This window comes from Podarcis filfolensis, assembly GCF_964270895.1.
Source record: "Podarcis filfolensis genome assembly, chromosome: 1".
In the NCBI taxonomy this organism is placed as follows: Eukaryota; Metazoa; Chordata; class Lepidosauria; order Squamata; family Lacertidae; genus Podarcis; species Podarcis filfolensis.
In genome coordinates, this window is record NC_139604.1 from 27,387,158 (window position 1) to 27,412,799 (window position 25,642).

Below are 25,642 nucleotides of genomic sequence, written 5' to 3' on the forward strand. Positions count from 1 at the left end.
GGGAAAAGAATAACGCTCCTTGGTTTGTCTTCCATTTTTTCTCTTGAGCCAATGGGAGCAGACCAGAATGAAACAGAAGGAGTAGGTATAGAAAGACTTCTTGTCCACAAAATGAGAGCAAACAAAGATAAAGTACTGTTGATGGGGGCAGATATCCATATTGATAAAGTATTTTATTCTGTTCAACCTCATACAGAATATCCCATACACAAAATGTGCAGGTTAGCACATTTACCCTCTACTCTCAATGCAGTTATCATGGTGCAAAGGGAAGAGTCGGGCCAGATTGGCTGGCCCTGCCTCCAACATTGTGTCTTCCCCCTGTCATCTATACCAGTGGTTCCCAAACTCCCCCCCACCTCCCAGCATGGACCACTTGAAGATTGCTGCAGATCTTGGTGGACCACTTAACGCTTATTCTGCCACTTGTAGAAATTCTAATTTCATAGAATCTAAAATGTAAAACAATAAAAAGCAGAACAGGAATTGAAAGGAGTAATAAAATAGAATTGAAAATCAATATACATATTCAGTGCAATGGATGTGCCATCTCCCACCTTTAACCACAAATCCACAGACACCCTGCAGAACACCTGAATGAAGCTCATGGGCCACAGTTTGGGATTTATGCATTGGAGGAAGAAGGTCTGAGGCAGAGAGCCTGCTTTAAGTATGTTGACTCCTCTTGCAATTTAAAGCTCTGACAGTGCAGGGACCCCACACATGTGGAGCAGGCTCTCCGTCTCACACCTTTCCCCTCCAATGCATGCAAGATGGTGAGGGCCAGGTGATGGGGCTGAAACAGAAGGGGCAAGGTATAACCAGCAAGTAGAACCTGTGTGGTGTAGTGGTTAAGAGCGGTAGACTTGTAATCTGGTGAACCGGGTTCGCGTCTCCGCTCCTCCACATGCAGCTGCTGGGTGACCTTGGGCTAGTCACACTTCTTTGAAGTCTCTCAGCCCCACTCACCTCACAGAGTGTTTGCTGTGGGGGAGGAAGGGAAAGGAGAATGTTAGCCGCTTTGAGACTCCTTCGGGTAGTGATAAAGCAGGATATCAAATCCAAATCCAAACTCTTCTTCCCCTCACTTGTTTGAGGGTGAGCTAACATAGTACAGGGCTATGCTACTCCCAGCTCCAACAGGAAATTCTCCAAAGAAGAAGAGTCAGAGCAGCTAGATAAGATGCTCTTACGACGTCCTCCCTTCTTATGATGAACTTGTCTCCCATTCATGTAAACTTGCTTCATATTGTGCAGCTGTGGAAGCATGACCAATGGATGGTGTTTGAGTTTTGGCCAAATTCTGACCTATCTCTTCATGCGTCTCTTTTGCCCTGGCATCCTATTCGTACTGTGAGTCAATATATTTCAGCTTCCTAAAGAGCAGATTTCACTCTTGAAGAGACCTCCTAAGTTACTATGAGAAGTGTTAACCCTGTAATTGAACTGATTTTGACCCGAATTTAGCATGGCTTACTACTAGCTACAGTTCCATAGGATACATAATTTATTCAAGAAACATGAAACAACATGTTTGAGGAAAGCATTGTAGAAATGACGACTTGATACAACTTTATTTTTCCTTAATTTATTTCCTCACCCCCCCCTGCAATTTTTAAAAACAATCAGCAAAACAACACTCTGTCCTCCTCAGATGTGGTTATAGCTTGGCTTCGTGCTGTCTGAGTCTAGTTTACATTTCAGTAAGGAATGACAAAAAAGAAAACTGTACAGGACACTTTCATTTCCCCCCTTCATCTTTTTTTGAACATTTATATATATGTTTATAAAAACTTGATTAGCAGCTTGGCTGGCACCCCCACAACCCCCTAGATAATACTTTTCAACTAGAAGAAATGCACTTTTAGACAATTACACTAGATAAAACAATATATACAGTTTTGACAAATAAATACATAAATACAGCCATCTGTATATAATGGTACATTTAAACTTCAGATAATGTCAACAAGTTTTCTTAGTTCATTACCTTTTTTCCTTCCTAAATTGTACTTCTCTACATGACTCTATAAAGGTTTAATCCCAATAAGGGGTCATCTAATCCACCAAATCTTAATGACTCTGGAATCCTCCAAAGTCGCCCACTAAGGAAATCTATTATTATATAGTTCTTATTGGCAACATGTGCTTTGTCCATTCAAATTTCAACAAAAATCAAACATGACTTTGATTCGGATGTTGGTTGCAATTGTAAAAAAAAGAGTGATTTGTTCAAAAGTAACGTAAGCACTTATTTTCCTCAAAGATTTTTTTTTAAAAAACCCCAGTAGTTGTTGGTTCTTTACAATCTCTCTGTGACCAAATACTTCCAAGTAACAGAACTTGTATGCAGGTTTCAGGTTCCAAAATTGGTCTCCCTTTGCTGATTTAACCCCCTCCCAAATTTGCTCAAAATAATTAAGAAAAGTATAAAAAACCAGTTATTTTTAAAAACTTCTTGTACATTCAAAAATCAGGGCACTCATGCTTAAGGCTTTTGAAACACTAAGAGATAAAAAGCCTGTCGCAGCTCCATGCAGAACAAAATGTTACATTGCAAGCTGACTCTACAGACATATGCAGTGGGAAAGAGAATAAATTGATTTAAAATATATACAACACTTTCCGTGATGAATATTTACAAATCTGTCAAAGAAAAAAAAAGAGAGAGAGAGGAGAGAATGCTAAGCATAAATGCAACACTGAGGGAAATTTCAAAATCTCTTGACTTAGGAAGATCTTATTTCTTCACTGTTGAAAATGTGTTTTCCCCATAGTAATCTTGCCGTTTTTAGATTTTTTCTTTAAATAGCTGCTGGATTTGAACTTAGATTGCCTTGTACTCTTTTAAAACACTGATTACATCTTGATGTATTGCTAATTGTGATTCAATACTGCATTGGAACCATATCTCTCATCTATATTCCAAGAATAATTCATACGGTAAGCCAACATACTTAAGATATTTTATAGAGCCTGCCAGCTTCTCTAAGAATGTAATGTAGGATCCTATGATGTGAAATGTGCAGTTTGTCCTTCCTCCTAATGAAAGCACTCCTGTGGAGGGTTTCATCCAGCCATTCCCTCAAGCTGAGCATTTCATTCGTCTCTCCATGCCCCTGGTTTTCCATTTTTCTTGCCAACAGACATTCAATCATCTGTGGCTACTGAGGATGCTCACTGGACTCCCTTTTTTTGCCCTGTTTGTGGGTGTCTTAAATATTTTTAAAAGCTTGAGAGTTCCTTGAGATATGATACCTCCTCCTTATTTCTCAGTTTTGTCACCAATTCTGTTGAAACGTACTGAGTTTGTTACTGGAGGGATTCATGATATGGCCACAGACCAGCAGGGAACCGGTTTATATGTTACTCAGTCTATACATCCCCTGCTATTTCCGAATGATGAGTTTCCATCTGTGCACTTTAATATCTGCAAACATTCTCCATGTGACATTGTTGTCATATGGTGAGTTTTAACTCACCATGTGACAACACTGCGTCACATCTCACAGTGAATGTTTTGTTGACATTACGGTCCAAGAATGTCTCAGGCACAGGTTCAGTAACATCTCAGTCACTGTGAGTTTTCAGTCCTGTGTAATGCTGGATTGCAAATTGCTGGCCACCACTTAGTGCCTGTGTGCTAATGAGAAAGCAGCTCTCATATAAGAAAACGAATAAGAAGTGTCAGAAAATTGCTGAGGTTCTGCATAAGCTGTTAATCAAGCCGAAATACAGGAACTCTTTAACAGCCACTACAGAATGCCTTCCAGCATGTTGGTGGTAAAATGCTAGTCAATCTACCCGAAGTACCCAAAGATGAAGTGATTTATTGAAGCCGTAACTTCTTTGTGATCTGTAATGAGTTCCGCTTCTTTCCTGAGACATTCTTGGGCATCAGTGCAACTGGTCATTGCTTATAACTAATGCTCACCATCACTGTCACTATTTTTTCTCCTAGTTTGGGTTGTGTTACACAACCAGTAGGCACACCGACATCCAGTAGTTCCTTTACAAAATATTGAGCAAAGGTATCAGTTCTTACAGATTATTTGCACAGTACATTAAATGCATACTTAAAACATACTTTCTAAAATAAGTCAAACTATCTTAAAAGATAGAACAGATTTTACACTGGTGTCTTTGTCCTGTAAGTATGATAAAAATGTATCTGAATGTCTCTCTTCCTGGCTAGAGAGCAGCTTTCATCGGATGATGCTGGTCTAGTGAAATGCTACTCTCCCTACTACATCCTAAAGCTGATGTATGCATCATGTGAACACATATCAGTGTCTGATATAAAAACTTCTTCTCTGCTATGTTTGACCTGTGACATACGATGGGCATTTCACACACTGAGCTATCATTTGCTATTGCAGTCATTTGGGGGCAAGTTAAAGAGAAGCCCTTTTCAAGCATTCACCATGAATGCATGAAGTGGGCACAGGCACAATCTCTGCCCTTAATGTCCTCATCCCCACAGGAAACCTTTGCACATTGAGTGTGAAGTTCAGAACGAGACTTGCAAGTACATTCAGCTGAGCATGCTTAGAAATATCTGCATGATGAGAAATCCTGCATTGTTCAGATTCCCTATCAAGTGGAGATTTCTAAGCATTTATTTGCCCACTCAATGTGGGAAAGTTGAGGTGATGCATGTGGGATGGAAACACTGAGTGAGCAAGCCTATGCACCTCCTAAATGCTGTCTCCCTCCCATGTTTCTCGGATGCCCAACTAGTCCTGAGCTTGTTGGCTGCAGCAAAATCCAGATGCATTGCTTTGAGCATATCAGTTCTGAAGAAAGCCCCATCTGAGTTCAATGGGACCTACTCCCAGGCAACTGTATATAAGGTTGCAGCCTAAGTGATGACTAACTTCTGCCAGTTACTCAGCTACATGAGTAAAGAAAAAGCGCCTTGTATGTGTTATAACACTGTGACACCAGATGGCACTGTGGAGTTCCATCTTTCGCCAATGCGATTTCCCCCTTTGAAGTGTACAATGCGTTTTTCTGAAACAATTTTTTTGATGTGTCTAGATCCAGCCGATGTCCACCAAGCAGCCACAAGCGTGTGTGGACTTGCTTGCATTTTCTAGGACTGATATGGGAAGTCTCTACCAAACCGACATGCGCAGCTACCATGTGATATTAGAACAAAACACCTTTACATCTCTGATATTAGATATTTGGAATTTAAACTCTATCGATATGCTGAGATGTGCTCTGTCCATTGCCTGCACATATTCTCTTTGCCAGTAACGCCATCTAAGTTAAATGGAAATTGTTAATTACTTGGCCTGCTTTTATTTGCTGTTTGTCCAGCAGTTTTAAAATTCAGATTTATTCCCCAAATTATTTTTCAAATTTAATATAGTTATGTGTGATCAGAAGTGGGCTTATTTTTCATCGCTGCTATTTTCAAAATTCCTCATTTGCATAGCAGGTGTTCTGTGCTGTTATACTTTTTAATGTGGATTATCACCAGCATGAATTAGATGGATATGAAACTTTTCTCTCTACTTGGGCTAAGGAAGCAGGTATGTGGGGTTGGGCTGGAAGTGGACATCTTCCTGGAATCTCTTGACAGAACTGCTGTACTCTGTGGCATCACACAAATGACACTAGCGTTCAAGAGAAGGAGGGAAAGGAATAGGTAGTTTTTGAATGTTCAACTTGAGACACTTTTGTTAATTTCAAATCATGAGGCAATCATAATGCCACTGCCCTTTTGCTTTTTGGCAAATGTAAGGGTCAAATTTTACATGACACTGAGCCACATGCATTGTTTACTAGAGTGGGAGATGTGTTTGCGTGTGGCATGAACCTTTCCCCCTCGAATAGTATTTTAAGCTTAAGGGGGGGGAATGACCCCCAGCTGCTTCTTCCGCTGCCATGGGAAAAGCAACAGGGGATTGTTGATTTTTAGGGAAAGGCACTGAATGCAACAGGGATAGAATCATGGAATTCTAGAGCTGCAAGGGACCCTAAGGGCCATCTAGTCCAACCCCCTGAAATGCAGGAATCTCCACTAAAGCATCTGTGACAATCTCTGCTTAAAAACCTCCAAGGAAAGAGAGTCCACATCCTCTTGAGGGAGACCACAACCTCCACAGAGGAAGCTTCTCCTCCCATGCAGAACTTCTACCACAGATTGAACCATAAATGGCAGGTGAAAACAGCAAATGACTGAGCATCTGTAATAGATTTGCTCTAAATCTTTCAGTAGTATTTCCAGCATAAACACGTTCTTTAGTAAAAAAGAAAGAAAGAAATGAAATGGAATCTGTGCTGTGTAGGGGGCTTTGTAATATTTTTCTTCCACCCTTTATTTCAGAAAATATCTCCGGAGTCCAGACTATTAAATATGCATCAAAAACATTCCAATCCCCTCAACTAAAGGAGAGCATGCTCTTTAGTGTTTTAATGGACCCTGCCCCTGCTCAATCGTAACTTCTGAATTCACTTGTGGCACATGGGAAGCAGCAAGGGAGCGGGGAAAGGAGGTTGTTAACAATATTCCATTCAAACTATGTGTTGTGTATGAAGAGCAAAACAAGCTGAGGATTTATCTGCTACTCTTCTAAGTGGAAAGAAATTATCGCCCATTCCAGGGGTACTAAACTGGTGCCTTTCAGATGTTGTGGACTCCAGCTCCCAACAGCTGCCATCCAGCAGGGCCCAATGGTCAGGGATGATGGGAGTTATGGTCCACAGCAGCTGAAGGGCACCACATTGGCTATTCCTGAACTACTCCTTCCAGAGTGCCCTGTGGTTCTGCTGTCCAGAAAAAATAATAATCAAATAGTTATGAGATGGCCCATAAAAAATACTGGGAATGGTCCACAAAGTTGCTTTAGTTCAGGAGTGGGAAGGTTTTGGCATCCTTAACCACGAGCTGGTATCCAATGACACCTTGAGGAACCCAGTTTCCTTGCCACCCAGCTTGAGTTGCTGGTAAATTTAGGAAAGATTTTGACTTGAGTCCACTGCTTGATTTTGTAACAGCAATCTCTTTGTTTTTTTAATATTGGGTATTGCTGCTTTTAATTGACCTAGCGATGTGTGTGGCTTATTGTTACGAAGTTGTCAATGTGTCTGTCAAATGATGATAACTGCTGGCTTCAAATCTAATTACTACTAGTGTCACTGGGAAAGGCATGCAGGGAGTAATAAACAGAAAGCCCTCCCCTTTCTATTGGTTCTCTATGTAGCTCTTAGGCCTTTTAATTATGGGGAAAAAACTAATTATGCTTATATCTACAGAATACAGTGCTATAATTCCTATGGGCAGCCTCTTATAATTGAAAAAGCACTTAGGCTCTTCGAAAAGCAAAGTGCCGTAACAAACGGTTTTTAACACTGAACTAGTGAAAGTGTCGGCTGAGGATTTGCTTCCCTCTCACAGCAGTTACAGATGTTTTCCAGTTAACATTTTGTTTTATTTAACAATACTGCATATCCTTAATAATCATGTGATCTTTAATTCTGTGTCTACAAATATAATAATAAAACGGAAAATCTTATTTTGATAAATGGGCATGTCACCATCTGTATTAAAACTGCAAAGTTCTAAAAGGTTCCTTTTTTGCAGTTTACATACTGGAGAAATTTGCCTTTTGTAAAGAATATAATGTAATGTATTTTGGCACGCACTTTTTGTTCTGTATTTTAACATCATCATCATCATTATTGTTAGTGTATTTTGAGGCCTTATGTTGCATCTCAGTGAAGAAATTGTGCATAGTGATTTTTTAAAAAAATAAAAACCCTGCACCATCCCATTTTGGGGCCTGTGTTTTAATCTCTAACAATGCATGTCTACTCAGAAGTAAGTCCAGTGGAATCCAGTAAGGCTTACTTCCAGGCAGGTGGGATTAAACACTTGCTTCCAAAGAATCCTCTGCATGGAGAGAGACACCTGATTTTTCTTCTTCTTTCAACCACAGCTCCTTGTTCTATCTCAGATCAGGAGGCCACTAGTATTTAGAGGAAGGAGAGGCTAATTTAAAATAGAAGACCATAATAAAACTGCTTAGCTTTCCCCATTCAAATCCATCTCAGTGAGCATGAGATCAAGAAAGAAAGAGCTAAGATTCTTGGTCTTTCAGATTGCCTACCCTTGCCTTAGAGGAGGGTTCCTATTCTGGAGGTGTAATAGGAATAGATCATACAGCACCTAGCAGTCATTTGTCCTCTTTATGCAGTTATGAGACTGGCCAAGACAGATGTGACCCTACCTTTTTTGACAACTGCGTTATGTGGTCTGTAAACCAGAAATCAAAGCCGTAAAGAAGAACAAAAACAAAACAAAAAATACAGAAGATCTTCCCCTCCTGAAAGTTAGCATCCCATTTTCCAATCAAAAGACATCCGTTTACTCTCTACTCAATTAATTTTTTGTGTGTGTTTTTTTTACAAAAAGCATTTACATCTGCAAAGTGTCCTAACACCTGAGGTGCTTCTTGCTTGACATGTCATTCCAAATTCTGTGCATTTCCTCAGGTGATATCTGATGCACTGTGATAACGCGTCGGTATCTACATAGGCTGTAGGCCATCTTCCAGTGATTAAAGCCACTGTTTTGAAAAGGGTGGATGCCCAGCTTCCGCAGGCAAAGTCCCACGTACACATCTTCAAGATGAAGAAGTCTTGTGTGGAGGGAGGTTTTGTAAATCATCTCCGCTACATCCGCTGAAAAGATGTAGCCAGTGCCCGAGCAAAATGGCGGGTAATTACTGTCAGGGTACAAGTCCCTAGGCATGTACCACTTGCTACGGACATCCCTTATCGGGCCTCCGTTGATGACGTAGCCAGTGAAGTACCTCCGCCTCGGCTTGGTATTGGGTTTTAGTAATTTGTAAATGAGGTTGTCCATATTCACGAAGATGTCGCTGTCCGTTTTCATGATGTACTTGGCTTTCGAACAAAATGTCGCCACCCACCTCATTCCCATCAACGTCTTCAGAGTCAGGTTGTGATAGGAGTCGATGAAATCCTCCACGATGATGTCATGGAAGATTTGACTTTCCTGCTCCACCATCTGATTTAACACGGGGTCTGTGTTTTTTCCCAGAAGAAAGAGAGTGGAAATCTTAATACCTTTGAAGTTGTTCTCGTCTCCCCATGTCTCTCGAATGGCTTGCCTGGCATCAAATTCTTTGTGTGTGGTGCTGATGAGAATGACCAGGAAGGGGGCATTCTTTTCGCATTTCTCCGGCTCGTTTATGAGGAAATCAAACGAGTGAGGATTGATTGGCCGAGTCCTTATATTGCCGAAGGAGACATTCTTTCTAGCTATTGAGATGGTGCGGAAACTTTTGTGGACTGTGTAGGACGAAGTGGGTCGTGTTATACTTAAGTACCACAGAGCACTTGCCCAGCAAACGACCGTCAAGACATACAAACAGGAGACTTTTGAAGCCATTGTTCCTGGAGCTCTCCTATTCAGCAGAACAAATGAATAGCCTCGCTACCTCTGGCCTCTCCCACAAGGGCAGCATGTTACTTTCCAAGCCGTAAAGTTCGACGTAGAGAAGCAACTTGGAACACATTCATGGAGCTCAGAGAAAAGGTTTAACGTCTTGAGGGGTCTTCCTTCTCCTGTGTAGTCCCCATTCCTTGTGGCAACATGCTATTTCTGAAAAACATGAACAGAAAATGATTTTTTTTGACAGGGGCTGGTTTATGTTGATGCTAGCAGCAAAACATTTGAAATGCTAAATGATATCAGTTGAAGATGTTTTAAGGTTTTGTGCAGAGATAAATGAATGGTAACTATTATCAACAGGCTTGGTCACGACTGTAGGGAAGCAAATAAAGCATCATTAACTTAACATGGCAAAGCAATGCAGTTCACTTGGGTACTTTGATATTTTCAATATTGCCTAGCAATTATGGTAGCCCATCTAAGATCTTCAGCAACAGATCACAAATATCCATACTGATGTCTTTCTCTTACAACTAGTTTCGGCAACCCGCCCCGTCCTGTAATTGGCTGACCTAACATTGATCTGAACCATATGAAAAGAACCATTTATTGTAGGCTAATATAGCACAAAATATCAGCTGCCTTCTGAAGTTCAGGCAGCTCCTCACTTACCCAGGGGTTACGTTCTGAGGCATCGTATGCATTGGAAATTGCGTATAATTGAAACCCTTTGAAAAAGCCTGCAAGCACCCCACTCTGCCTGTTTACTGATGTTTCAATGACGACTTTATGACATTTCCGGGTCACTTCTGGTTCAGTGCAATGCACATGTAGTCATGCACATATTGTACGCACATACCGTATTTTTTGCCCTATGGGACGCACTTTTCCCCCTCCAAAAATGAAGGGGAAATCTGTGTACATCCTATGGGGCGAATACAGGCTTTCGCTGAAGCTTGGAGAGCGAGAGGGGTCGGTGCGCACCGACCCCTCTCGCTCTCCAGGCTTCAGGAAGCTATCAGCAAGCCTGGGGAGCCCACGGGAGTTCCCGCAAGCCTCCCTAGGCTGCGGATAGCAGCCTGCTGCACGGAGCGCGGGGCGCGCTGAAGCAGAGCGCCCCACGCTTCGGGCAGACATCGGCCAGCCCCACAAGCTCGGGGGACAGCGGGGAGGCACAGCGCCGTCATCCTACTGTTCCCCGACCTGGTTTTGGGGGGGGGAAATAAAGGAAAAAAAATTTTCCCTTTATTTCCCCCCAAAAAAACTAGGTGTGTCCTATGGGACGGAGCATCCTATGGGACGAAAAATACGGTAAATAGGGGGCTGCCTGTATTGCATATATTTATATTTGTCTTTTCCTCAGAGTTCAAGGTGACAAACACTAAAATAATCAACACTGAATAAACATAAAAAGAAACAACAAGAACATGGTTTAGCAGTCTGAGAACTGGTGATACCCAGTTACAAGCAATGCCTGGTCAAAGTATTTGGTCTAGGTTCTCCCCAAAAAACTGTACAGATAAGGGCTTCAATAGCATTAAAATACAGAGACCACTAAGCAGGGCGTATAAGGGAGGCTTCATCCTGCCTCCTCTCTAAGGACCTGCTTTAGGCTGGTCAAAAGCTTTCTTCCTTGGCAGCCTTTTTAACAATAAATGGTTGCCCCCTGTTAATTGTTTCTTGACAGTTGTTTTCGAAGGTTCATATTTTTAAACCTTTGCTCTCTCTGCTGCTTTTGTACTTTATGGCTGCTTTACTCTATTGTGGTCAAAACCTGACCCTCAAACTCAGTTCCTGTTTTAATGTATGTGACTTGCTGCATTGCGTTCACTGAAGGATGGCGGGGTAAAAGTGTTTGAAATAAAGAAATGGAGTACCATTTGTTACATTTGATTCTGGTGGTTCTGCTGTGGGGTACCTCAGGGCACTATTAAATGCTATTTAATATCTATATGAAGCTGCTAGAAAGAGCCAGTAGGAGATCTGGGGCAAGGTGCTATTTGTACACCGATGATGTTTAGCTCTATTTCCCCATTATATCTGAGTGAGGAGAGGCTGTCTGGGCCCTGGACTAGTGCCTGGTTCGGATGGTTTGAGGGGAAATAAGCTTAGCTTGAATCCTGGCAAGATGGAAGCACTGTGGGGAGAGTGGTTTCTGTATCAAAAAATTGGACAATTGCCAGCCCTGAATGGGATTGGTACACAGTCTAATAGTGCTTCTGGACCCTCCTTTTCTCAGTGGAGGTCCAGATAACCTTGGTTGCTAGGTAAAGGGACCCCTGACCATTAGGTCCAGTCACGGACAACTCTGGGGTTGCGGCGCTCATCTTGCTTTATTGGCCGAGGGAGTCAGCGTACAGCTTCTGGGTCATGTGGCCAGCATGACTAAGCTGCTTCTGGCGAACCAGAGCAACGCAAGGAAACACCGTTTACCTTCCTGCCGGAGCAGTGCCTATTTATCTACTTGCACTTTGATGTGCTTTCGAACTGCTAGGTTGGCAGGAGCAGGGACCGAGCAATGGGAGCGCACCCCGTCGCGAGGATTCGAACCGCCAACCTTCTGATCGGCAAGCCCCAGGCTCTGTGGTTTAACCCACAGCACCATCCGCATCCCTTTTACTAGCTGAACCTGGTAGGAAGCTACAAGAGTTCCTAGACTGGGATGCCTTCACCACAGTAGTTCAGGCATTGGTGACTTTGAGACTGGACTACTACAATGCACTTTAAGTCAGGCTTCCCTTGAAATTGCCCTGGAAACTGCCGTTTGTGCAGAATGCTGAAACACAGTTGTTGACAACACAATCTCAGTCCGCAGCATCTTTCATAGTTTCAGTCATAAGGGAAGCAGGCAGATCTGGCCTCACTCAGTCCTGTATGGTCACATAGACTCCATTGCAAACAGCAGTGTGGTCATGTTACACTATGAGGTAAACTTTGTCAACTTCCAGATGTTTTGGGCAGAGGCTGTCAGCTGGGGCTGAAAGGCGCTGTAGTCCAAAACCTGGAGGGCACCAGGTTGTCAAATGCATTTGTAACACTTCATGAGTTTCAAACCAGGGTTCCTGGTTCTGGCCAAGGTCTTTTTCTCTCGCCAGAGGAAAGAGTTGCTTGTCTGCCCCTCTGCCGTGCTTCAGCACTGCGACCATAGATGGCAGGGATCACGTGGCAACTGGAGCCAATAGGGTTCCATCTACTTGTGTTTTCTGCTTGGTGTTATGATTATTTGTTTTGAATTTTTACTGTACAATCTTTATTTTAGAAGCTGCTTTGGGTGTTGTGCTTGTGGCAGAAATGAGACAGATAAAACCCAAGCGTTTGTTTATTTCTCCAGTATTTCCCCCCCCCCCAGTTAAAAAATTGAATCTTTTTTTTTTTAATTTTCAAAATGCAATAAATGCAACTAAAAAAAATGCTGGTAATAAATTTATGTGGTACTAAAAATCCCCTACAGTTCAGATTTTTAAAATATATATATAATGTGGTTTGCTGCGTTTGTTTTTATTTGAGTTGTTAAAAAATGGAAAATTGTGGCTTATGCTTTCATGCATGCAAATTAAACAAAAGGGACAATAAATATCTGCTTTTGTATAAAAAGCCACTCTTCTTTTTACACTGTGAAAAAGTTGTTGGTGCATTTTTTTTATTATTATGACAGAAACGAGATCTCTCTGTTGTGAAATACTAGAGGCTAGGGAATTACTTTGGGGAACTTTTAAATAGTCTTAACGTTTAAAATTTCCCTTTATAGTAAATCAAGAGCCACTGTAATGAATGGGGAAATATGATTCCCAACCATATTTATCCTAGAACGTAAGACTCTTCTTTATGGTTAATGCACTTACCATTTAGCACAAGACATTTTGCTTTAAAGAGATTTGAATGCCTTTCAGGAAACGTTCAAAAACATTCTGAACAGAAATAAATCTGATTATTTAGGATGTTGTTGTTGTCTTTTTAAAAAAACCTTAGTTCTTTTTACTACTAAATATACTTGCATAAAAATAGGATCATTGGCACCAGAAAAGAGTTTGGGAATTCCCTAGGCTTGTAGAAAACTTTGGAAAATCCAAAGTTTGGATCACTTTTTGGCTCCCCCCCCCCCCCAGTTTCCCCCGGAATACAAGTTATAGTATATAGAACCAGTTAATCACTGCTGCCTTATGTTAGACCCAAACCATATCTGATTCCACCCAAGTTGGTTAATTAAGCTTCTGTTGAACTTTTTCTCACTGAACTCGTGGAGGCTTAAAGGTGTTTTAACACCTCTACATTTCCACTCAGATCTCCCATGATCCTCCGCAGTTCAACTAGACATGCCAGGTACTGAACCCATGGACCTTCTACTCTACCACTGAGCTTATAAGCCTTTGCATATAAATTTAGGTTAGCACCCCCCCCCCCGATACTGTGCCGTACTTTCAGAGTGGAATGCTTTTTTTGAAATTTCTTCCAGAGGCATCTAATTCTTGCACTTCCCCTCTCATTGCCTTTAAGAAATTGTTCTTGGAACTTCCTCAGATTCCGTGTTGCGCGATAGGTCGCCCGTGATTACATCGATCACATTCCGCTATGGTAGTAACATGGAAATTGCATCCTGGAGAGATTATAAACTGATGCAAATAACACATTTCACCTTCAGTTGCCATAGCCACTGTGATTATTCCTCATCACATATGTGCCATGCTCTCCTCCAAGCTTTCTCAGCGAGCCTCCTTCCCTCTATTAAATCAACTATAGTGTTTTTCGTTTGATTGAAACTTTACCACAGCAACAGACAGGGACCCCCACCCCCATACGAGCCCTCGGCGCCTTTCTTTTTTGGGCAGGGATGTCTTTCAATGCTATTTAATGAATTCTTCATTATCTCTGCAATAATGCTACTGACAATAATTGCCACCGGAGCCTGTTAAATTATATTGTAGTAAGGAGCTGTTTCTCTGCTCCTTGTCTTAATCTTAAGCCTATTCTTTCTTGTAGTGTTCATAAAGATGCTTGTGGCGTGGCAGCCTGGGTTGTGACTTTCAGAAGGGGTGACAATGGCCTTGGTGATATAGAAGCCTCTTGGCGGAGCAGTGCAGCTTTCAATTAATCTGTGTCAGGATGAGAGGAGCTAATACTAATATGATGGCTCAAACATCTGAAAGCATACTTACGATGTCCGGGGTGTTAGCTCACTGAACTGAATAATGAATCGGCCTCCTATAACTCAACAAGTTATCACGACAAACAATTTAAGACTTTGGCATTTATTGGGCAAATTTCTAGGAGAGCTTTCGAGCTTACACGTCAGATTATCCACACAAAATTATCCAGGTATTTCTAGTGCCCTTCACTCCAAGTTCAGTTTTCCACATTTCTATTTTTAAGTCATCAAGAAAATTCATTAGCATTTTAGTGCTAATTACCCGCGGCAATAATTTTGACAAATCCCAGCTTCCTTACTCTTGGCCATGCCATTTGTGCCATCTTATTAATTGTTGTCTTATTAAAATCACTCACTTTTGATCTTGCTTCACTTACTATTTATAGTGGCACACTAACTGTTTTGGAGTTGGTTTTTTATTTATTTTTTGCATGCTGCCATGTAATGTCATTATTCAGCAAGTATTCCAGAAGAGTGTTCTTAAAAAACAACAACATAACTCTGCTTTTCCTTCTCTACCACAAAAAAATCTGCTACTTCGAGAAAGATCTGGAATGGCTCTGTGTGTGGCATTATTCTGGTTTTTGGTGAGGAGGGGATGGGGGTTGGTGGATGTGGTTTGGGGGACAGCTGTTTCATGCCACTTCTATTTGACTGGTGTGAGTTGTCAGTTTGAGAGTTCAATTCCGAGGAGAGTGGTGGGAGTCAAAGTACTGCCCATGACATCAATTCTTTGGTGCAGACAAACGTTCATCAGAGCAACCAGGTTTGACGTACCTAAGGCAGACACATTTTCCTCTTTTAATCTCATATACTGCACATCCACATGATTAGAATTCCTGAATGCTAGGCATTAAATACGAAAAACAAACAAACAAACAAACCCCAATAAAATGGCAGCCCATTTACTGGCTGAAGGAACGTGAGGGTATGTAAAGGGTGGGACTTCGGCTTTGGAACCTTTTCCAGCTTGGGCGCAACTTGTCAATTGTGTGGAAAGTAAAACCCCACACTCGCTCTCTGATAACAAGGGCATGTGATCAAAGCTGCAGATACAATTTCACTCCTCAAAACATCACAACAGACAGCAGTTATACAGCGGTACCTCGGGTTACAGACGCTTCAGGTTACAGACTCCACTAACCCAGAAATAGTACCTCGGGTTAAGAACTTTGCTTCAGGATGAGAACAGAAATTGCATGGTGGCAGCGGAAGGCCCCATTAGCTAAAGTGGTACCTCAAGTTAAGAACAGTTTCAGGCTAACAACGGACCTCCAGAACGAATTAAGTTCTTAACTCGAGGTACCACTGTACCACAATAACTGGTAAGTGCAGACAGGCCTTTCAAAACCTTTGGGTCCAAAATCAACTACAGATCCTCCAAGTGTCCCTATTTTCCAGGGACAGTCCCAGATTTTCAGAAGCAATCCTGGTTTCTGGTTTGATCTTGGAATGTCCTGCTTTTCCTTAGGACGATCCTATTTTCATCAGAGAAATGTTGGAGGGTATGCAACTATACCACTACAAATAACATATTCAGAAGGCCCCCTTGTTTGTAAAAATAAAATAAAAAATGGCCAACACCACTTCTCCCAAGAGCAATGCCCCACTTCATGAATATTTTACTTAATTATTTTGAAACTGAGACACAAAAACACACACCCATGATGTCCTTCCAAGCCACACATAGGTGCTGGCTCCCTGCGGACCTCGGTTCCTGAGCACCCACAAAATTCCCCATGAAGGGGCCGGGCACCCAGACATTTTGGTGCCAGGGCCACTTCATGGCACCTACAGGCCCAGGCACCCACAGTTGCAGGGCCAAGCTGGCACTCCTGAAGCTGTGTATTTAGTGCAACAGATAGTTTGCATTGGAGCAAAGGCTAAAATGGGGTTGAGGGCCACACACTCACTCACTTTCTGAATAAGCAGAAATTTGAGAACCTAGAAGAAATGTTTTGCATCTAATAGTCTGCCAGCATGGTTCCACTAGTGCAATGGGATTCTCCTTCCACTGTGCGCCCCCAAAATCTTCTTTTGAGGGTGCACAGGGAACTGGAGGGGACAGGAAAAGAAGTTCTATTGTGTGCACGGACCTTATGCCAATGGTTCATTCTGGTTTAGGACTAAGGAATCTACTATATATAAAGAAACAGCAATCAGAAAACCATAATAACTATTTTCATTATTAATAGAATTTCAGTTGTATTCAGTATGATGAATGCAACAATGGCAATGAATAGAAGAATCAGACACCTTAATTTTTTTACCCATTAACTTCTATTCTTTGAAAATAATTGATCATGGAAATCATAATATCTCAATGCAGGTGTCATGGAGGGCATTTAATGATGTTAATTGGCTCTCTAGACTCAGGGACAATAGAAAAATCATGTACCGTTTTGAATATCATAATCTTCAATGAATTCTGTTTGAAGCAACATACGTGACAAAATTGCTTAGAATAAAGGTCATCAGCACTGATCCTTTTCTACAGGAGACATCTTTGATTAAACTCTGTTCAATCAACAGACTCATATTCTAAAATATGTGATTAATCCATCATTTCACAACCCATTAGGATTTTCAGTCCAGACATTGTGCAGAAGGAACTGAACTCTTTGACTTTTTATGAAAATGAAACATCTGAGTTTTAGATTTATAAAGAGGAAATTGGACAGCAATATGAATGTGCAGCAAGAATATGTAATAATCTAAACAGGAAGGGAACCTGAAATTCTACCTTTTTTGTAACAAAAAAGAGATTTCTTTTTAAAAAATGCTTTTTAAAAGAAATGATGTGTTATAGATGAAAACATTTTAAGTGCCAACAGATACGAAGCAGCAAAATATTTTATGTTTAAAATTGTGATGTGTAATTACAGCTTTTTATCAACATAATTCTGGAACCTACTGAAGATATATAACACAAGGTCTCTAAACTTCCAGTTACCCACCACAAATAAAAGCAGACATAAGCTATACAGGGAACGTGCCCATCACAACATGACTGAGTGCTCTCTCTCTCCCTCCACCCCACCCTAATTTCTAAATAAAATTTTAATATGCCGATTCCTACCTGGAAACGATTTCTAACCTGCAAGTTGTGTTCCTTAATCATGAACATGAACTTACTCAGGCCGACTAGATGTGTGAATTCTGCTTGCTGGTTTCGCTGCAGCAAATGTTCAGCCACTGTGTGAACAGAATGCTGGACTAGATGGGCCATTGGCCTGATCCTGCAGGATCTTCTTATGTGAGCTCTATATGCAGAAGGGTCCACAAGGCATCACTCACTCCCCTGAGATGCACAACATTCTCATCACTTTCCTTAACCTTTGATGGGGAGCAAACGGCCAACATTGACTCCAGTGAAAACATTGCACATTTGAGGCAACCTGAAAGTTTGCTTCTTTATTTGGTCTTTGTTCTGCCCTCTGTCACCTAAGTGTCCTCGGTTTGACTCCCAATTTCAAAAAAGAAAAGAGAATATGGTCAGCATAGAACAGTGATGGGGATCCTGTGGATCCCCCAGATGTTGAAGTACTCCACCTCCCATCAGCACCAGCTAGCATGGCTGGTGGTCAAGGATGATGGGAGCTGTAGTCCAAAAACATCTGGAAGGCCCCAGGGTCCCCACTCCTGGCACAGAAGATCAGAAAACTACAAAAACAGCAGGTAAAAGATGATTGTTGTTGTTTTGAAAGCAGCTTGAAAAGATTTAAAGGTTGGTAGAAAACAGAAATGGTCTTTTTGGATGTTATGTTATCAAGGGCAGATGGGGAGAACATTCCTCAGGCTGGATGCCACAAGATGGCCGCCGTCTCCAGTTGACATCTGCCTCACCTCAGGACATTCAGAGGAGAGTCTCTTGGAGTCTTCTGCCTCTTCAGTTCCAGCCATTTCCCAGTCCCAGCCTGTTTCAGTTACACTCAAGAGGGTGGTGGTAGGTGAAACATCTATATAGTTCACCCCCACTTTGAAATTGGCTGGGGTGTGTGTGGGTAACAGAGGTCTGGATTTTGTCCTCCTCCTCGCCTCCCATAAGCAGACAACTGACCGTATCGAACCGCCTCTAACAGTAGGCCTAGATGCATTAGGTCCCAACATCTGGAGCAAGTTTCTCAGCTTGGGAAAATGTATGCACGGCACCCTTGTATTCTCGCCTGTTGGATCAGGGCACATGTCTTTAAATTGTAAGTGTTTAAAATGTAAAGCGTAAAATAGAAGTTACCAAGGGGTCTAAGGAAGAAAGTGCTACGTGAGTATTTCTGTCTCCTGTTTCCATAGCAGCGATATTAAAAAAGTCCTGCAAGCCACTCCAGAAAAAAGGTTCTTTTTTTCCAACAGAAAACTCCAAATCGTAATTCTCATTCATTGCAGAATTTTGTTCCTAGGTCTGTGTGCAGGAAATATGGTATGCTAGTTAAAAATGACACGCTTTAGGCAAAAATATGCATCTACTTAAATGCACAGCTGGCTGATTAACGAAATTTACAACCGCTGTCAGGGTAGCTGTTAAATCTAGGAACAGAAGACGGAAACTAGGTTCAGATGTGTTTAAGAGGAACAGCTATGCAAGAACGAGCTTGATGGGTCCACTTATTACTTTGAATGGGGAAGTTCTGACATCTTTGTTAAATTCTTATTGAAAATAAGGCAGAGCTGCTCACTTTGGTAGGCCTGGAGCAAGAGGCTGTTTGTTGATGAATAGCCCAACATGCAACTGCAGCGGAGAATGAAAGGAACCACAAGAACAAACTAACGGGTGGAGTTTTAGCTCCAGCCACTACCACATTCTTCTTTTGAAAGTCCAGTCCGAGAGAGGGAATTGCTCTGTAAGTTTATGTGAAGATAAGCAACCTGAGCGTTCTGACTCTTCCTCCACCCATTAGATACCACAGAGGCCACGAGCCCTTGTGTTTAACCAGGGTGCTGCCGCTAACCTAAATGCAACAATGAGAGGATTCAGACTTCTTGCTCGGTCTCTTATTTCTTTCTCAGCACCATTAGAACTACCTCTAGTAGATGTTCTTGTGTTTTTATTTGAGGTGCATAAAGTTCCTGGAGTGCTGGAACCTCTGGTCAAACATGCTAGTCCAGACCTTTAATCTAATCTTATCTATCATCTATCTATCTATCTATATCTATCTATCTATCTATCTATCTATCTATCTATCTATCTATCTATCTATCTATCATCTATCTATCTATCATCTTCCTTCCTTCCTTCCTTTGCATCTGCATCATTTGGTTTATTGCAGTTGTTGCTCCCTGTTCAACAAAATCCCCTGGGTAATCCCATGTGCTCTGCCTTTCCATACTGTGAATTGTTTCTTCAGCAAGGTATGAAAGTGGGGTTTCTCTCCCACATCCTCATTAGGCAGCCTGCACATTATACTTGCATTTTCTCCCACTAGAGGAGCATGAGCCAGGCAATCCTTGCATCCCAATCTAATTGGAGGTTTCAGAATATTCTGCCCGTAACCTTTTGGCTCCCTATTGGGATGAGGCAGGTGCAGTTGGGCTTAGTGCCTTTCCCCATACAAAGCAGTGTAACTATGGACTAATGGAACTGCAGGCTTCAACAGAAGAGGGATAAAATGTGTATATCTCAGAGTTTGCTTGTGCTGGAACACCAGGGAAGTATGCAGAGTACATTCCTTATAATATGGAGGTGTTACCAATAATTTCCTATTCTTCTCCTTCACCCACATGCACACTCACTAAAGCACATGTGTGAAACTCACCTAAACTGGCCAAGGCTACCAACGAAGGCATGACTGCCCTGAGATTTGATCCCAGCACGTTCATGTCTAGGTCTTACCCCCCTCAGCCCCAGCAACCACTTTTGGGTTTTCCCCAAATTCTTAGGATTTTCAAAGCAGGAAACCACAAACTAATTCCAGACACTTGTATAAGGCTGTGATGCTTGGTGGAACAAAGGCTTTTTTCAGTTGGAACTCTCCAGAACTCAGTTCCGGCACCTCTCAGGTGGGCACCATCGCCATTCTAAGAGAACAAGGGAGGTGTCCATGGTGAGTTTCATCATCTTTTCCTAGAAAAACAGCAGTGGCTAAAACTGGTGGGGTGGAAGGCAGGGAGGCCAACAGGTGGCAGAGCCAGAGCCCATCACGGGCAGAATCAGCTAATCTCTTGTTTCACCCCCATCCTCCCCACTGCTAAGTTCCAAAATGGCAACACTGAGACTAAAAAGGTGGATATTGAAAGTCTGTGCCAGCTGCTGGACTGGGTGTAAGTAATAAGGCAGGAAGGCTAAGGGCAGACTGTGGTTGGTGAGGCAATGCTCCATTTGCTCTGACGGACCAGACTCCCCTGGTGTCAGGTGACTTGTGGTGGCAAGACTAGTCTTGGCTGGTCCTATCAGCTATGCACATTGAACCAAGAGAGACCTCACCACCAGCGATAGACTTACAGTGGGCACCCAATGTTAGCATGGAGCCACGTTGACTAACAACCTGTATTAATACTTGCCATGATTCCCAGCAAGCAATGTGCGGTACATCCAATGGGAATTTCCTCTAATGTAATTTGGTTCCCTCAGGATTCCGTAATTGTCTTTTCTGAGCAGCAGATGCTGACTTTACCTTTGGGGGTGTTTTTTAGATGAAATCTTGTGGCAGCTCTGTCCATTACTGAGCATTCATCCTGATTTGCTTGCACAAGGTTTGTGCGGAGGTTAGACTCTATCCAGTCTTTATTGAGTATCCATTCTGATTTGCTTGCGGGACAGTTATAGGTGAATAAGCATTTCTCCCACATTCATTCTGATCTGCTTGTGGGGTGTTTATACATCTTTTCTTTAGGGCTTGCCCACACTTCTGCTTGTGCTGTCCTTAGAAATAGCAAGTCTGTACAATTTCCCACTTGACCCGCACTTTCTAGGAAAGGGGCCAAGTTGTTTCCCCCTTGCCCCACTCCTTTCCAAAGGAAATTGCGCTCTTTAGCAATAGATAGGAACAAATGGCAATTTGGGGGAAACCTGAACTGATGTTTGCTCCAATTGAGTGCTAAAGAGTGGTTCCCCCTGGGGAAAAGCAATGGAAAAAAGATGAAGTGTGGAGTCATTCAACCCAAACTTTTCAATGCATTTCCCCAACACTTCCCAACCACAGAATGCTTTTTTTTTTAATGGATTTGTTTTGCTAGGGAGGTAGGGCCCTTTGATCTGCTTCAAATGTGAAAACCTAAAGTTCTGATATGTGATGGAATCTCTCCCACAAAACAGTGGTGGTGCCACAGGTCCAAGTTTGGACAACAAATGCTGTTTAATCGGGATAGCTCAGTTGGCAGAGCACAAGTCTCTTAAGCTCAGGGTTGTGGATTCAAGTCCCACGTTGGGCAAAAGATTCCTGCATTGCAGGGGGTTGGACGAGATGATCCCAATGGTCCCTTTCCAACTTTATGATTCTAGGATTGTGATGCTACTCTTTGTGTTCAGGGTTTGTTTGCTGCTATTCTTGGTTTGGTAATTTGTGTTTCTAATGGTTGGATTGCTGTCGTCTTTATGTTTGCTTTTATATTCAGAAGTCCCTTGGGGAATTCACTTCCCTGGAGACAAGCAGGGAATCTTTATGTGAGTTGGCCCATATTTTAATGGCCTAGGAAGGTGAGAAACAACTTTGATAGTGTGTTTTATCAATGCAAATTTGTATTGTCTTTTACCTTCCAAGGCTTTTCAGTCCTTTGTGCAGGTGAGGAGAGTGCTTTTGCACTCAGGTCCTGCTTGAGGGCTTCTCACGGGCACCTGGTTGGAGACCAGGGCTCTTACGTTCTTACCCAGCTTGCTGGTTTTTTTTGTTTTTTAATTCCATAGATTGCTTCTGTACTGCTCTCTTACATTACGGTGTCCTGACGGTCTTGTTTTTATTTTAATTTGTTTTACTGTTAATGTTAAGTTCCTGTAAGCTGCTCTGGGAATTTGCCGAAAGATGTGGGATAAATTAAATCAATGCATACATTACATCCACGACAAGAGGGGGGGAAACGACGCTGGTGTGTTGTGTCCACATTCAGAGCTGGTCCTTAAGAGGCGCAGAGCTGCCAATGCAATTTGCATCTCTCGCTTAATACTTTAATAGTGCCTTCCTTTGGGGGAAATGGCAAGGGCTTTAAAAATATTAGCTAGCTGAGCATCTCTGAGGCTGGCAGGAAAGTAATAAAATCTACTAGACCAAAATACCTCCCTTAGAGGTGGGGAAATTCAGCAGAGTGTTTTTCCTCGAGAGCCATTCTCGAGGAAATGTATCGAGACAATACATTCATACTCCATTCTGGGATGGAGTAGCCTTTCCTGAGTAATTTACTAAGCTCTGAGGGCAGCCAAGTACATCCGCTCAAACAGCAGTGGCTCGGCTATAATGATCTCGAACCCGGAGCTGCTCAGAAAGAAGCCCCCCGTGCGTGGGCTCAACGGGGAGCCTCTTGAACTCTGAACATCTCACCTCCGCTATTCTTTGGCCTCTTTCTGTCATGCCTAGGAATCTTCCATCACAATTTTAATCTGAGAGCTGTCTTGGAACAAAAGGTCTGTCTGCCCACCCTCCCCTGCACCTCTTGTGTCCCTTGAACCTGTTCTTTCTAACTATTCATTTCTCTGACACGAAGAGCAGCCTGAGGCAAAAGTGACACACAATTCGGCAGAGCAGCTGCTAAAGCCAACTGGTATGGCAGTTCATATTGCGGCTGGGGTGGTGTTGGGAGACATTATTCAGAGTAGCACTTCTGAGTTCAGGCAGGAAAGTGAATATGTGTTTGTTTGTTTGTGTGTGTGTGAGAGAGAGTGGCTGTTTTGTTCCACGCTTCCTGCATATTGGGGGAAATATGAACAATATAATTACAGAATATAATTATAATTACAGAAGGAAATGTACTCTCTCTTTCAACAGTGGGTGGGTTTCAGTGTTCCTGTTCTGCTACCACACAAGACTTTCACTCATAAAACAGAATTTCCCCCTAATATATACAATTTTGTACACACTGTTCGGCTGCAGAACTGCACTGCAAAATTCAGAGATGTGCCAAATCTGGTAGGATTAATGTGTTTTGCTTTGAGGATTGGTTTGAAAAGTGTGAATTCTCATTAAACGGCGAAGGAAAACAAAATTCGCCCCCACGGCTAACCCTGGGAGCCTTTTGGTTTCTCTGTTTTGTTTGGGTTTTCCCCCCAGAAAAAGTGGGGTAAGGTTGCTTTACATAAACAAATAATAATTTTCAGTGCGGTCTGTGGAATGTTATGCCCCACATGTATGGTAACATTAAGCCTTTTCGCACTGTTGGAAATTGTGTGGGCCTGAATGTGGGTTAAGGCATTCATATACCATCCTTCTTCCAAACCTCACTCACGTGTGTGTGTGTGTGTGTGTGTATACGCACACACACACGCACACACAGAGAGAATTGCAGTTTGGAAAATGAACATACTTTAAAGGACATAATCCAAATCTCTTTTCACACATCCCTCTGGCACAAGTTCCAACAGTGTGTGGGGGAAAGCTATTATGGCTTACCACTAACTCTCTGCTATGCTAAATGTTCAAGGGGTAGTGCTCTGTGGTCTCACTAAATATATACGATATGTAAGAAAACATCTAGAACTGGACAATGTAGCCTGATGCTGTAACCAAGCCGATTATGCAAACCCATTCTCATTGTAAGAGAAGTTTGTTAGAATCATAGAGTTGGAAGGGACCCTGAAGGTCATCCATCCCAACCCCTGCAATGCAGGAATCACAACTAAAGCACCCATGACAGATGGCCACCCAACCTCTGCTTAAAAACCTCCAAGGAAGGAGAGTCCACAACCTCCCAAGGGAGTGCATTTAGGATAGCACAGTTGGGTGGAATCTAGACACATATAAAAATCTCGGCGAAAATGGTTAAAAAAAATTGAATTTGCCATAAACTCACCATCGCCATCTAGTGTCACATTTGTATAATGCACGCAAAACATTATATTTGCAGATGTACAGCTGAGTCCTTGGTTAGAGCGTGCTGCCGATAATGCCAAGGTTGCAGGTTTGGTCCCTGCATGGGATGGCTGAATAGTCCTGCATTGCAGGAGTTTGGATTAGATGTTCCCCGGGGTTCCTTCCAACCCGACTGTTCTATTATTCCATCCCACTGTCAAACAGCTACTATTTAATTTTCTTATATGATACCTTCCTTTCTGATCCTGTACAATCAACAAGAATGCTTCTTGTTGGATTTGAATTGCAACACACGGACTTTGCCCAAAAGTCTGCTGTTCTGCTAAAATAACAGGATCGCCTTATTCCAGTTCCTGGAGGAAAGTTGGCAAGTAATATAAAAGCAAGAGATGGAGAGCCTTATGCAGCTATTAAGGTTACCAGCTGGTTTGGATGTGAACCCTAATAATTCAGAAAGTGGTGGCAATGTTACCTAAGCTTTGACAGCTACAACTAGGATATGCCAGGTAAACTGATGGAAGAAAGTGTGCTGAGCAACCTGCCATCCTTGATAGCATATTAAGTAAAGAACAGAATAATAGCTGTGCTCTGCTTGATTTTATTTTGTGTACCTATTTTGAAGTTTGGGCATCCTTTCAACCCTATGCGCAGAGAGGTCAGTGAACATGCCAAATGGTGCCTGGCAATGGTGTGGGTGAGGCGTGCAGAACAATCCTGCTCCCTTCTCCACTCCCTCTTACCTACTTACTGAGCAAATCTGATACTACAGCATTCATTTCCTTCTTTCTCTCTGTTCCCCCAAATGCAATTTCTGGCATTCTGTATTTTTTGTTGTAAACAAATTTATGTTTTTCCATTTGTGGCAGTGCAGTGCATATGCACTTTGTAGGAACACACCATCTGCTACTTCGTTTAACATCTAGGGAGGCAGGACAAGAGTGAGTGAGTTCACAGCACAGAAAGAAAAGTAAAAGGAGCTTATTTTTATTTTCTATGTTCAGCAGTGGGAGCGATTCCATAACCACTCAGGAAGAGTCATGTAAGTGCCAATTGCAATCTTCTTATATAAGCTGCTAATTTAGTTCTTTTGAAACAGTTGCACATCTTGGAACATTGGAG

General features: G+C 42.2%; 1 protein-coding gene across 4 annotated transcripts in view; it reads right to left on the reverse strand.

The window, feature by feature from the left end:
* Positions 1-1,572: 1,572 nt before the first annotated feature.
* Positions 1,573-25,642, reverse strand: part of B3GALT1 (beta-1,3-galactosyltransferase 1) — a 335,884-nt gene continuing 311,814 nt past the window's right edge. For all 4 annotated transcript variants that reach the window (XM_083577462.1, XM_083577463.1, XM_083577464.1 and 1 more), the window contains exon 5: positions 1,573-9,640. In XM_083577462.1, the coding sequence (XP_083433588.1) occupies positions 8,447-9,427 (981 nt within the window). In that variant the 5' untranslated portion in view covers positions 9,428-9,640 and the 3' untranslated portion in view covers positions 1,573-8,446. The remainder of the gene's footprint in view (positions 9,641-25,642) is intronic.